At 49.7% G+C, this 12940-nt stretch overlaps 6 protein-coding genes across 6 annotated transcripts; 3 read left to right on the top strand and 3 right to left on the bottom strand.

The window, feature by feature from the left end:
- Positions 1 to 249: 249 nt before the first annotated feature.
- On the bottom strand, positions 250 to 1143 carry CI109_106897 (uncharacterized protein; the record flags this gene model as incomplete). The annotated part of the gene is made up of 2 exons (XM_032002038.1): positions 250 to 705; positions 895 to 1143. 2 exons carry the CDS (start codon positions 1141 to 1143, stop codon positions 250 to 252), a joined length of 705 nt encoding a protein of 234 aa, XP_031863595.1.
- Positions 1144 to 1644: 501 nt separating this feature from the next.
- Positions 1645 to 3421, top strand: CI109_106896 (uncharacterized protein; the record flags this gene model as incomplete). Its single annotated transcript, XM_032002039.1, has 4 exons — positions 1645 to 2121; positions 2220 to 2253; positions 2316 to 2356; positions 2522 to 3421. The coding sequence occupies 4 exons, from the start codon at positions 1645 to 1647 to the stop codon at positions 3419 to 3421; spliced, it is 1452 nt and encodes a 483-aa protein (XP_031863596.1).
- A 518-nt stretch (positions 3422 to 3939) lies between these two features.
- On the top strand, positions 3940 to 6468 carry CI109_106895 (uncharacterized protein; the record flags this gene model as incomplete). The annotated part of the gene is made up of 14 exons (XM_032002040.1): positions 3940 to 4170; positions 4340 to 4404; positions 4472 to 4566; positions 4675 to 4793; positions 4863 to 4925; positions 4982 to 5035; positions 5106 to 5168; positions 5225 to 5345; positions 5400 to 5428; positions 5488 to 5559; positions 5630 to 5820; positions 5888 to 6074; positions 6136 to 6297; positions 6364 to 6468. The coding sequence occupies 14 exons, from the start codon at positions 3940 to 3942 to the stop codon at positions 6466 to 6468; spliced, it is 1557 nt and encodes a 518-aa protein (XP_031863597.1).
- Positions 6469 to 6872: 404 nt separating this feature from the next.
- On the top strand, positions 6873 to 9393 carry CI109_106894 (GMP synthase [glutamine-hydrolyzing]; the record flags this gene model as incomplete). The annotated part of the gene is made up of 8 exons (XM_032002041.2): positions 6873 to 6962; positions 7044 to 7082; positions 7150 to 7210; positions 7387 to 7646; positions 7971 to 8320; positions 8405 to 8832; positions 8904 to 9268; positions 9337 to 9393. The coding sequence occupies 8 exons, from the start codon at positions 6873 to 6875 to the stop codon at positions 9391 to 9393; spliced, it is 1650 nt and encodes a 549-aa protein (XP_031863598.2).
- A 142-nt stretch (positions 9394 to 9535) lies between these two features.
- Positions 9536 to 11165, bottom strand: CI109_106893 (uncharacterized protein; the record flags this gene model as incomplete). The annotated part of the gene is made up of 6 exons (XM_032002042.1): positions 9536 to 9761; positions 9868 to 9950; positions 10051 to 10374; positions 10502 to 10796; positions 10877 to 10995; positions 11100 to 11165. 6 exons carry the CDS (start codon positions 11163 to 11165, stop codon positions 9536 to 9538), a joined length of 1113 nt encoding a protein of 370 aa, XP_031863599.1.
- Positions 11166 to 12035: 870 nt separating this feature from the next.
- CI109_106892 (uncharacterized protein) lies at positions 12036 to 12781 on the bottom strand (the record flags this gene model as incomplete). Its single annotated transcript, XM_032002043.1, has 4 exons — positions 12036 to 12095; positions 12172 to 12186; positions 12265 to 12318; positions 12425 to 12781. The coding sequence occupies 4 exons, from the start codon at positions 12779 to 12781 to the stop codon at positions 12036 to 12038; spliced, it is 486 nt and encodes a 161-aa protein (XP_031863600.1).
- Between the last annotated feature and the right edge of the window lie 159 nt (positions 12782 to 12940).

Raw genomic sequence — 12940 nt, 5'->3', positions numbered from 1 at the left:
TATCTAATCATTATCTAGTGTATGCATCTATCGGATGTGGGTGTGGAGGAGAGCAGCGAGAAGTGGTGATGCATATGCCAAAGCTATAAGCGTGCAGTGATTGTGCGGTACGTGTTGTATATAGAATTAATACACCGTTTTGAATGTGTAGTCGTTTTGGGTTCTTCCTCTTGTAGTCCTTTATGATGTACCATGATGCTATTCTTGTTCTCCTCCTTCCTCTAATCTACTGGGTGGGAGTGTATGCGTCTACTCTGGGTTGACGACACCGACTTGAGCTGGTCTCAAGACCCTATTTCCAATCATCCAACCTTCCTTGCTGACATCCATAATTTCACCAGGACCATGAACGCCTCCGTCCTTTTTTGGAGGTGCGGCCTCTTTGGGGATAGTGAAAACCGCTTCGTGCATATTAGGATCGAACTGCTCTCCCAAGAGCTTGTCGACCCTGGTGACACCATGTTGTTCGAAGGTCTTCAACAAAGCTTTGTGAGTGAGTTCAACACCTTGATGTAAGTCGGCGAGAGCTTTGTTCTCGGCTGGAATAGGGTGAGGGACATGTTTCAGTGCGGAGGTGAGGTTCTCGGCGGTGGAAAGGAGAGCTCGGGCGAAAGAGGTGATGGCGAATTCGGATGCTTTGGCTTTCTCTTCAGCTGTTCGTCGAGTAGCAGTTTGGATATCGGCTCGGAGATATTGCATCTCTTTCTGTGGATTTCAATGAAGGGGGAGTGAGAATGATGGAGAAGGCGAAGGGAAAGGGTGGGCGTGAGATAGAGTTTCGGTACATGACAAATGGAGTCGTGTCAGAGACAGGTGCAGAGTGTGGAAAAGGGGACACATTTCGTCAGCTATCAATCATACAACCTGCTTTGTAATAACCCGATTATAACCCACCTTGAGCTCCTTGACCTGCTCCTCAAACTCTGACGCCTTCTTGTCCGCCTCCTTCTTGGCCGCTTCCAACTCTGTTATTCTCTTATCTTCCTGAGCATGGAATGACTCTTCGCTCGATTTTGATGATTCAGAGTAAGGTCTGGAGATGACGCTGAGTCGTGATGCGATGGGAGCAGCACTAGAGGTAGGTCGGAGAGGGAGCGATCGGGTGATGGATCGGAGAGGGGCGGTGAGTGATCTTGGGTTCATCGTGACGGGTTAGTGTTGTTGTGGGTGTTACTAATCAAAGCAGGTGGCGATATGAATGATGTTGTGGATGAATGTATCGATGGTTGTAGAAAAAGTCAAGCGAGTGATGAGTAGTGTGTCCCCGAAAAGATCCGTCGGCTGCTGTTCTATCTCTATGACTATGTGATTACATAATCATACTGTTCCCGGCGATTTGTCATATCTCCGAAGCCAGTGAGACCCTGCTAACCACCACCACCACTACTACTACTACTCATCCCATTCATTATTGTTATTCAACATCCATCGTCTACCATCCACCCTCCGAGCGTTCATACACCTCACTTTTGCCGCAAAAGTACATTCACACGGAGAGATCAGACGGCATATCACAAAACGCCAGCTTCACGACGCCGACACGGGAAAAGGAGCGGCTTACGACTATAATATACCCCGCTAGACACACGTTCCCCGGTGTGACAATAACCCTCCCTCTCCTTCCGTCTCCACCCAACATCCAGCATGTCAGAAGAGAAGCCCGCCGAGGGCACTCCCGCGCCTGTCGTCACCGATACCGAACTCACCCCTGCTCCTGCTACCGGCGAGAACACGCCATCTCAAGCTGGACAATCTGCTTCAGCTGACCCGGTTATTGATCCCGAATTGATGGATCTCCCCGCCCCACCTCATCATCGCCCTACACCTCCTCCATCTTCTCACACCGACCATCACAACGGTACTTCCACGAGCAACGCCGACAAATCACCTGTCGAACAACAACCGCCTCGAGAACCTGGTACGATGGGTATTATCGAATCAATAGCTTCGGCGCCGGATCCCAGACCGACCGACTTCCAAGTACCGAAAGACGAAGGGATCGATCTCGAAGCTTTGGAGAACGCAGCGGATGATATGGATATCCCAGGAAGTCCAACTGCCAAATTGATGAGAGCTATCGCTCCTCCCAACGCGACACAACCCAATCCCAACTGGCCTCCTGTAAGTGTAAATAAACAATAGATAGCGGTGGCACTGCCGCAATGATCATCCTTATCGCTCTTTTGTGTTCATCCAACTAACTTGTGGCATTTCCTTAGCCCCCACCGAATGCTAGTGTTAATCTCTTTATTGGTGAGTTCTGTGGATGGATGGATGCAACTGAATAAGAGAGCTGACTAATCCTTTATTTTTAGGTCGTGCATTGCTCTCAAATGGGAATGACAACTGGCCCTTGGTGAGCAAACGCCTTTCATGAACTTGCCATGGCATCAACGTTAGATCCATTTAGAAGGAGCCATACTGATAGCATGTTCTCATTGCCTGCTCGTTCCAATTTCATCATCATCATCACCCCTTCCTTATTACCCGCCCATCCGCATTCCTTCCACAACATTCGCAGAAACCAAACGATATCGTCAACTGGATTCGAAAACACTACCCCTCCGAATGGGATGGTGATGAGGGTCGTTGCTCTGCGCATCGAGTGCGAACTTACCTCGCTCGAAAGGGTGCCGATATGTATTACGAGAAGCTCAACCAAGGCTGTATTGCTGGTTGGCGAATCAGACAAAACCACCTGTGGCGATTTGAGAATGGTGGTTTCCAAGGTCGAGGAATGAAGCAGGAGGAAGCTATTGCGAATGCAGCGAAGGAGAATGAAGCGATTGCCACCGCAGCCAGAAAGGAGGCTGCCGCTTTAGCCTTGGCTCAAGGTCACCCAAGCGTCAAGGTGTCAATGAGCGAGCCGGGGATCAGCGACGGTGCCCCTCCTCCCAAGAAGGCGAAAGCGTTCAAGGGTCAAAGTAGAAGAAGGAACATCAAGAAGATGGACGCGTTCGACGGCGATCTCAGTATGGTCTCAAATATCGGAAGCGAGCATCAAGGCGATCAGTCTTACTACGACCCATCATCATCACACCACGACCCCTCCCAACCACAGACCTTGTACTCTCACCTCGATCCCCAATCACAAGCAGGACCTTCTACGTCTACTGCTCAGCAGACCGAGACGAACAACACGAACGGCGGTACGGCCGACGATGGTCAACTGCACATCGATGCTGCTGGTTTATCAAATGCGGATGGTACACCAGTCGACATGAACATGGTTCAACAAGCGATCAACGCAGCCGGCGCAGGGATGGACGATATGGATATGGGCATTGAGTTGCCGATTGAGATGCAAATGCATTCGACAGAACACGATGTCGGATCGGACGACAGAGGGTTTGGAAGCTACGGTCAACAAGCGCAACACCCATATACTCCGCACGATCAGACTTATGGATATACGGGATAATGGGTTGTGTATGTCGGAGAGACGGATGTTGTTCACCTTCAAACAAAACGTCAAGATTAGAGTCGGAGGAGGAGTAGTGAACAGTCTATCAGGACAGTTGAGGTCAGATGCGGAGTGTTGTAGATTTCAATTTCGTTTCTCTTTGTCTCCTGGGTTACATGTGGAAGACGGCGAAGTAGGGAGATGATGGCTATGTGAACCCGATTAACCTACGGGATATATATTAACTATGTGATTATGTGATACCATGTTTGATACTCCTCACCAGATTTACTCTTTGGATACTTGCCGCTGCCGGGACTTACGGGTTTGGTACTACCGAAGCTACCTTAAATGTGGAGGTGAATGTAACCGGAGATGACCGTGAGGACCCATGTGGTGATATACTCGTATTCAGATATAATTCAGTACAACACCAGCAGTGATCTCGATCTGTTCTGGCTCTTCTCCTATTCGAGGCGTATTGACACTGTACACCTTGCTCGACGTCAGAAACCAACTTCGTATCCACAGTCAAGATGCGATCCTCCCTCCTTGCCCTCGTGCCTCTCCTCGCTTTATTGGCACAAGCGATCCAACTCCCCCACTTCCCATCTTCGGCAGAGGACGCACTCAACGTAGCAGACTCGTTTGTCCATTCTCAGATCCCTTCGGGAAATGCTAGGACCAGTCTGGGATATGCGAATGATATCAAGTTGCAGAGTGTAGCGGGGGACGAGTATACAGTTCTTACTTCGAAGAAGTTCCCGGTGAGTTAGATCTCCAATGTTCCTCCCTCTTTCGATGGTCGCGGTTTGTACTTGGCCAAAGAAGGCGGGTGTCGGGGTTGGAAGAAACAGGGATGACGGTTTCCTGAAGACATAGACATCTTGCTTATGGATAAAAGACCTTCTGAGCTGACCATTCCGTTCTGTGCAGGACCACAGAGTCAGAATCAAGTCAACCACCGGATGGTGTGATCCCGATGTCCGTTCATACTCTGGGTAGGTTGTCATCCAGCTTAGCCCACCTGTAATATACATATACTGATTATACGACCCGCACTCTCAGCTACCTAGACGTAGGCTATGGCAAGGACCTTTTCTTCTACTTCTTCGAATCGCGATCGAAGCCTTCTGAAGACCCTGTCGTCATGTGGATCAACGGTCAGTCCTCCGCCATCATCATGTTCCTATTTTAGTTCCACTTCTTCCGGGGTAGTTCGTCGTTTGAGCGGAGTCAACGATGCTGATCCTCTGACGCACTCCTTTTAGGCGGTCCCGGTTGTTCGAGTAGTCTCGGTCTATTCATGGAACTTGGTCCATGCAGTGTGAAAGACGACCCAAAGACTCTGAACGATACGCAAGTCAACCCGTACTCGTGGAACGACAAGGTGAGTCCGCCGAATGTCTTTGTGGAGTTGGCTGGCAAGCAATACTGATAACGTCATCTGCAACTGTAGGCGAACGTCTTCTTCCTTGATGAACCGATAGGAGTAGGATTCAGTCACGCCAAGGGCGGTCAGGTTTGTGAAATCACACCTCTTGAACCCAAATTTGGGCTGACAACGTCGGTAAATAGGCTGTCGGGACTGCCGAGGCTGCTGCTGTGGATGTCCAAGCTTTCGTCTCCATTGTAAGTTATCATTCTTCCCGGTTGCTGAGGGTTGTCTGAGACGTGAACTGATAAATCGACTACTTGTCAGTTCTTCGAGACTTTCAAGGAGTTTGAAGGCAGACCATTCCACATGTCGGGCGAGTCTTACGGTGTATGTATCCATCATGCGGTTCTTGTCCTTGTGAATGTCACTGACTACGTAAACAGGGACGATACCTCCCCGTGTTCGCATCTGCTGTCGTGGACGGCAACAAGGCGCTCGTCGCTGAAGGCAAGAAGCCTATCAACTTGCAAAGTGTTTTGATCGGAAACGGAGCAACAGACTTTTGTGAGTTGACACGTTCGTTTCTGGTTGCGCTTTGCTGACTTGAACCGATCCAAGTCACCCTGTCGGAATCGTATTTCGATTTCGTGAGTTGTTTTCATATCTCGATGTCGCAGATTAGTGATACTGATGTTACGATATCCAGCAATGCGCTGCAAACGAAGAATTGGACCAGCCCTTATTGGACATCGGAACTTGTGTCGCCATGGCACAAGCTGTGAGTTCCACTTCTGCTATCTACCGAGTGATTGGTAGTGCAATGCTGAGTCGTAAAACCTACCCGACAGGTACCGAAATGCCACAAGTTTACTGAGAAGAGCTGTATCGAGTCTCACGATTACACCGCCTGTGCTATGGCTTATCAGTACTGCGAAGAGACGTTGGGGTCGAGTTTCATTCGCGCCGGTGTCAATCCTTACGATATAACCATGCCTTGTTCGGTCGAGGAGCTGTCTGACTCCCTCTGCTATCCTATCACGTAAGTGGGATCCACACATCATGAACGACTTGTGGCATCTTCACTAACGGTTCATCGATCCAAACAGCAAGAAGATCAACAAATACCTCGACCTCCCCGACGTCCGAGCAGCGATTGGCGTGGACAAGTCCGTTGGCAACTTTACGAGCTGTAGCAACGAGGTCAATCAGGCCTTTGGCGCGTCTCAGGACGCTACGGGCCAGACTTGGCTCTACGTTGCTCAGCTTCTCGAGCGAGGTATCAGGATCTTAAACGTAGGTTGGCGAATAGCGTTGTTGATAATACCATGCCTAACATCTTTTTCTTCTCGCTCAGTATGTCGGAACTAAGGATTTCATCTGTAACCACCTTGCCAACGAAAGGTGGATGGAGAAACTTGAATGGTCAGGCAAAGAGGCGTACAACGCCGCTCAATTCGGAGAATGGTCCGTGAACGGCAAACAAGCAGGAAGGTACAAGACTTCCGGTAACTTGACTGTGAGTGACACGTACCTTTTGAGGTGTCGAGTGAGGGATGAAGCTGATATGGTTATTTTCGATCAGATGCTCAAAATCTCGGGAGCGGGACACATGGTCCCTTATGACAAGCCAGTGGAAGCTTTGACCATGTTGAATGCCTGGTTGAGCGCGGATGCCTTGAGCGAGTAAAACAGAGCGTAACGTGGCGCAGGACTATGTGCGGAATTGCATCTAAGAAGAGAAACTACAAGTGAAAGGTGGAGATAGCTATAATCAGTAGAGGAAGAGGTGTGTTTGCTTATAGCATGCATATACCATGGCAACGTGTTCTTCGATTTCATGACATTGAGTCTGTGACAACATGCATAATAATACCACCCTCGCTTGCAGCATATTCTGATAGAGTAGATAGCAGAATGAGGGAATGCGATTGATGCGTGCCTGAACGAGACCAGCAATCAACAAAATTTCCATACTAAACTCACCACCAAAAACGATCGACTCGCGACTTTTGCACCTTATCACCATCATCTTCTCCTTCTTCTACATCCTCTTTCGTCTTTCCCCTCAAACTCTTACATACCTCATTCACGATGTCTTCCTCCACTCCTGCCGCTGCGGCCGCTACCGAAGAGATCCACAGTTTGTACGATACCATCCTCATTCTCGATTTCGGATCCCAAGTAAGTCCTCTTTCAACTTGTTATGTACACCACAACACTTGCGTGAGCTGGGCTAACTGATATTCTTTGGCTGGATCGTAGTACTCCCACTTGATCACACGAAGATGTCGTGAGATCAACGTGAGCATATCGCGGGAATTCATTTAGAGTGATATAGCACACGGCTGACAGCGGTGATCCGTATCAGGTCTATTGCGAGATGTTGCCTTGTACACAAAAGATTTCCGAGCTTAGCTGGAAGCCTAAAGGTGGGTTGGGGCGATCCATTCTCCTTTGAAGGATGTAGTCCTATTACTCGCCCATCATTTCATCCTTCTTCACTCGCCGTGTGCTTCGTGTATCATTCTTCAAACATTTCAGACACAACAACACCATCTGACGCTTTGCAATGACTGACTCGTGAATGATACCTTTACCCTCGCAGGTGTTATTCTCTCCGGCTCGCCTTACTCCGTCTACTCGCCCGACGCACCCCACGTCGACCCAGCAATATTCGACCTCGGCGTCCCTATCCTCGGTATTTGCTACGGTCTCCAGGAGATTGCGCGATACCACGGTGGAAGCGTTGATGCGCACAGCCACAGAGAGTACGGATATGCGAAGATTGAGGTTGTGAAGACCGGGAAGAAGCACCAAGATGCGTTGTTCGAGGGTATTGAGATGGAAGAGAGTGGTGGCTTGCAGGTGAGTCGAAAGACTGAGGCGAAATAGAGTGGTGGAAGAGGGTTGTGAGGACGATTAAGAGACCGGTGGGAGGAGGGGACGAGGGGAAGATGGTCGTGTACACTTTGGACAGAAACGTCTTGTCGAGATTTGCCGGGCTTCGCTGTGAGGCCCGATGGCGATCTCGGCTGCACGTCATGCCCCGATTGCCGGACACCGTGGACATCAGTCTGACAGGAACGGAGTCCTGCTGGTTGCTGTTGCTGTCGCGTAGAAGGAGTGATGGACAAACGGGGACGAAGATATCTCATCAATTTCCGTGCTTACAATCGCCCCCCCTCCTAGGTCTGGATGTCCCACGGCGACCAGCTCACTTCTCTTCCTCCCAACTTTGTTACCATCGCCTCCACCGCTACTTCCCCTTGGACCTCTATCGCCCACGAGTCTAAGCCCATCTACGGTGTTCAGTTCCACCCCGAGGTCTCCCACAGTCCCAAGGGCAAGGAGGTTATTGCCGCTTTCGTTAAGAACGTCTGTGAGATCAAAGGTGGATGGAGCATGGACTCGTTCATCCCCAAGGAGATTGCGAGAATCAGGAAGATCTGTGGAGAGAAGGGTCAGGTTATCGGTGCTGTCAGTGGTGGTGTTGACTCGACTGTCGCGGCCAAGTTGATGCACGAGGCGATTGGTGACCGGTGAGTCAGGAGCGACGAGCTATGACATGGCTATGCTTCACTGGAAGATACACGCTCTAACGCTGACTCGTATATCGTTTGCAGATTCCACGCTATCATGGTTGACAACGGTGTCCTTCGAAAAGACGAAGGTGCCAAGGTCCACAAAATGCTTACCGTCGACCTCGGTGTCAACCTCACTGTCGTTGACGCTTCCGAGCTCTTCCTTTCCCGACTGGCGGGTATTGAAGACCCTGAGCGCAAGCGAAAGATCATCGGAAACACTTTCATCGAGGTGTTCGAAGCTGAAGCTCTCAAGATCGAGGCTGCTGCTGAGAAGGAGCTCGAGGAGAAGGGTGGAGAGGCCAAGGGAAAGATCGAGTGGTTGTTGCAAGGAACTCTCTACCCGGACGTCATTGAGAGTATCTCCTTCAAGGGACCCAGCGCTACCATCAAGACTCACCACAACGTCGGTGGTCTTCTGGACAACATGAAGTTGAAGTTGATCGAGCCATTGAGAGAGTTGTTCAAGGGTGAGTCTGGTCGCCCCTTGTCTATGATTTATCCGTCTTCTTACTGATCACGATCTTGCTTCCCCTCACAGACGAAGTCCGAGCTCTCGGTCGACTCCTCGATATCCCCGCTCATCTTGTTGGACGACACCCCTTCCCTGGACCTGGTCTCGCCATCCGAATTCTTGGTGAGGTCACCCGAGACCAAATCAAGATCCTCCAGCACGCCGACGACATCTACATTGAGGAAGTCCGAGCTGCCGGTCTTTACGACCAGATCAGTCAGGCTTTCGTCGCTCTCTTGCCGGTGAAGGCGGTCGGTGTTGCTGGTGACGCGAGGACATACGACCAGGTGGTCGCTCTTCGAGCGGTCAGCACGGAGGACTTCATGACGGCCGATTGGTTCGTCTTCCCTCCTCAAGTCTTGAAGAAGATCTCTTCGAGAATCACAAACGAGGTGAGTAAAGATGCTGTTGCCCTTAAATGGCGCTGCGGAATGAAGACTGATGTCGGACGTCATTATAGGTCAAGGGTGTCAACAGAGTCGTGTACGACATTACCTCAAAACCTCCAGGAACGTGAGTTCTTGAATCACTCTTCTCGAAATCACCGGGTGCTAATCAATCCTTTATCTTCCAGTGTCGAGTGGCTTTAGAATCATACAATATCCTTTTTGGTGTCGGATGCATAGATTGTGTTGTGGCTACATTACTTCTGGAACAATCTAATCCACCAAAGCGTCCATGATCATCTTCACGATGATCGTATCATTCTTCGCGTCCAACGGTGTAGTCTTGTATTCTGTCCCGTTAACAATCGCGTCGTATATCAGGGGTAGTTCGAGAGTGTAGGGATCGACATAGGTAGGACGGATGACTTGCTCGGAGAAATCGCCAGATGGGAGTTGTTTTTGGATTGTCAATTTGATAGGGAGACCTTTGACGTATGGCCTGGGAAGGAGACAAATCGTCAGCGAAAGGTTATACAACGACTTGAGGACAGCAGTTGCATTGGCGCTGCAAAAGCTTGGCGTCCAAGAGTATTTGACCAACTCACGTGTCGTACTGGATCTTGACTCTCGAGTCGTTGGTGTACACTTCGATATGAGCGTCGAAGACTGCTACCTCGTCTATTGCCATCTACACGGGGAACAACGTAACTCAGTGTCGGTGGCCTAAGGTTCCCACTGCGACCTAGCGCTATCACGCCGCAGCCGTATGAGTGACAGCTTTGACTGACCTCGTAGTAAGTCTTGAACCCTTTGTACTGAAACAAAGCTGTCCACCACCAACTTTCTCCTTTTCCATCATCGCTCCTCGTTGCCACAACGCACTTCTCCGGCATCCCCAACAGGTCCCTCATAGCAGACAAGTCATGACTTCCCAGACTGTGAAGGAGAGACCATGAATGCATGTTCCTCGGATCGGAGAAGGCTGCTTCTTCAGAGCCGAGGTTGGTGATTAGGTTGGAGCGCCGACGGGCGTTGAGGTCGGTTGATGCCGAAGGTGGGAAATCGGTGAAATATCGTTGATTCATACCGGATTGAGAGGTGAAGTACTTGTTCTGCAAAAGACGACGATAGTCAGCATCACGGGCGATGAGCGATAGCAAATTAGCTCAAGTATCAAATTGCGTGCCATCCATACTAGTTGACGTCGAATTCAGCCTAGACGAGAAATGTCCAACTCACATTCCCAATGATATCCCTAACTCTCACGTACTTTATCTCCTTCCCCTTGATCTCCTCTTTCATCCTCTCCAACGCCGTCGCATACCTCCTCATATACCCTACAAAGATGACAACCCCATTCCTCACTCGTGCTTCTTCCACCGCATCGTATTCGGCAAGAGTCTGAGCCATAGGTTTTTCGATCATGATGTGTTTTCGGGCGGCGGCGCAGAGGATGATGTGTTCTGCATGGTATTGGTCCGCTGTAAGGATGAAAACTAGGTCGATGGGGATAGAGGAGGACAGCATCTCGGTGCTGTGATAGGGATCAGTTCGTGTTATACATGCGGCTGTAACGGCGGATACATGATTGGTTTCGGGAAGGTCGTCACTCACACCGAGGTGAATCGATTGGGAATACCAAATCTCTCCCCACACAGCTCAACAGACTTGACAGAAACATCGCAGAGCGCAGTGATTTTGAATTTGTCAGAAGCGACGAGTAGGTTTGGTATCTGTCAATGCGAAAGACGCCAGTGAGCTACTGTCCTTACAGAAGATCACAACTCTCCAAATGGAACACAGCGAACATGGAATGGACCAAGATTCATCCACTTACATGAGCGACTTGCGCGACTTCTCCACAACCTAACACGGCGACGTTGAGGATCTTGTTCGAGCTCATCTTTCAGATTGATCTTGGACGACTATGATGTGAGGATGTGATTGTGTTCATCGATGTTATGGACTGCATAAGATGTCTTGTACGATACGAGGACGTTATGTTGGAAGCCAAGAATGACCAGGTGGATATCTTGATATTCTGATTCGGAGGCCCCGATAATTCGCCGAGCGATGGACGATCCGGCTAATACGGCGCCGTACACCGCGGTACCCCGTTTGATTCATCGTGCAGTTGCTCGTATATGCCGACAATACTTTGTTCTTCGATGATGACAGAGCGCTGTGCGATAGCTCTCCGAAGATGAATCAACACGTGGGAAAGCGATTCCCAAGATCTCAAGCATTCCCAAGCACGTACTCGAGATAATTGGCAGCTTCGTGACCTCTGATGAGGAATAAGCTCAACCTGGAGACGGTTTCTGAATGAGGTTTCTCGCACAATGACCAATTGACATACTGTACCTACTCGTACTGCATATGACATGGCGACCTGCAATGATTTATGATCATTGGAAGACGATGATATTTGCTCGTGAGAAGAAGTGGCGGGGCAGTTGCGACGTCGTAATGTAGGGACAGTTCAAAGTGTCCGCGTTTCATTCGAAGATTGTCAGGTGAGTCGTTCTTACAAATAACGGGACAAGCCTGACTGAGATGCTTGCTGAACAGTCCTCACTGGCGCGATATCTGTGAGCATCTTCATGTCAACTCAAATCCACCGTGGATGTCGACTCTGTCGCAAGCCTCGTCGACTTCGCTCTTGTATGATCTGGTGACAAAATGCATCTCTCGTCATCAATGTCGAGGACATATGCATCATGCGAGGACATGTATGCTGGTTCTGGACTAATGTCATGTACATTGACGTCCTTCACGCATCTCCGAGACTATCGATGAAAGTTTCGAGTTTCGGCATGAGGTCGTACCTCCACTGGTAAGTTGTCAGCCCATCGATTACTTACATTCACTTTCTTTAGTGCTAGACGGCATTGCAAGACGAAGCTCACCTTGTTCGAACAAGACTGAGAGCCGAATTACTGATCAGCCCCTGTGATGTAGCAGCGAGGAGTACGTATAGCTTGTATGAGCCGTCCACTCACGAGCTTGTCACGACCTTCGACCTTTTGTGCCACTTCTTCCCATCGCACCTTGATCTGCCGAACACATCTGACGTTAGCCCATGCCTACCTGGACCAAGCTATGCTCGTCTCATTCACAAGGCGCAGACAGTAGCGACGCATAATACTTCCCCCTACTCACCGGCAAGAGCCCCAACGCATCCCACAGCTCCCTGACTTCCTTCTTTGTCCAAGTACCCATCTTTCTCCCGCCTTTACTCTCTTTCCCCACACTCCCTGCCAAACGACCTTTGTTACCCGGTCCCGATGTACGAGGTTTCTTCTCCTTGATATCTTGGTTGGGCGAGAAAGATGGAGATCGTTTGTGTGTTTTGTTTCTTTCTTTGCGCGGAGTAGGTGTGGGAGAGGGGAGGTACTCCTTGGTGTTGCTTGTGCCCTTGTTTTCCAGGGAGAGTGCAGGTGGACTAATGATAGACTCGATGTCAAGAGGATAGATGGTCGGTTTGATGTCTTCTGTATCGGTGGTATGCTTCGACATGTTAGACGTAAGGTTCTACTTTGTAAGCTCTCGACGTATCTATTGACGATTGGATAGTGAAATCAGACATGAGAGAAGTTAGCGGAAAACAGAATTCTACTTGTGTTTAGACGGACGAGCCTGAGAACGAGCAGAAGGACCGAGTTTCTCTGTGTGGAC

Source organism: Kwoniella shandongensis, chromosome 13, assembly GCF_008629635.2.
Source record: "Kwoniella shandongensis chromosome 13, complete sequence".
In the NCBI taxonomy this organism is placed as follows: domain Eukaryota; kingdom Fungi; phylum Basidiomycota; class Tremellomycetes; order Tremellales; family Cryptococcaceae; genus Kwoniella; species Kwoniella shandongensis.
The sequence above is the reverse complement of the archived record's forward strand: the minus strand, read 5'-3'. Positions and strand labels throughout refer to the sequence as shown.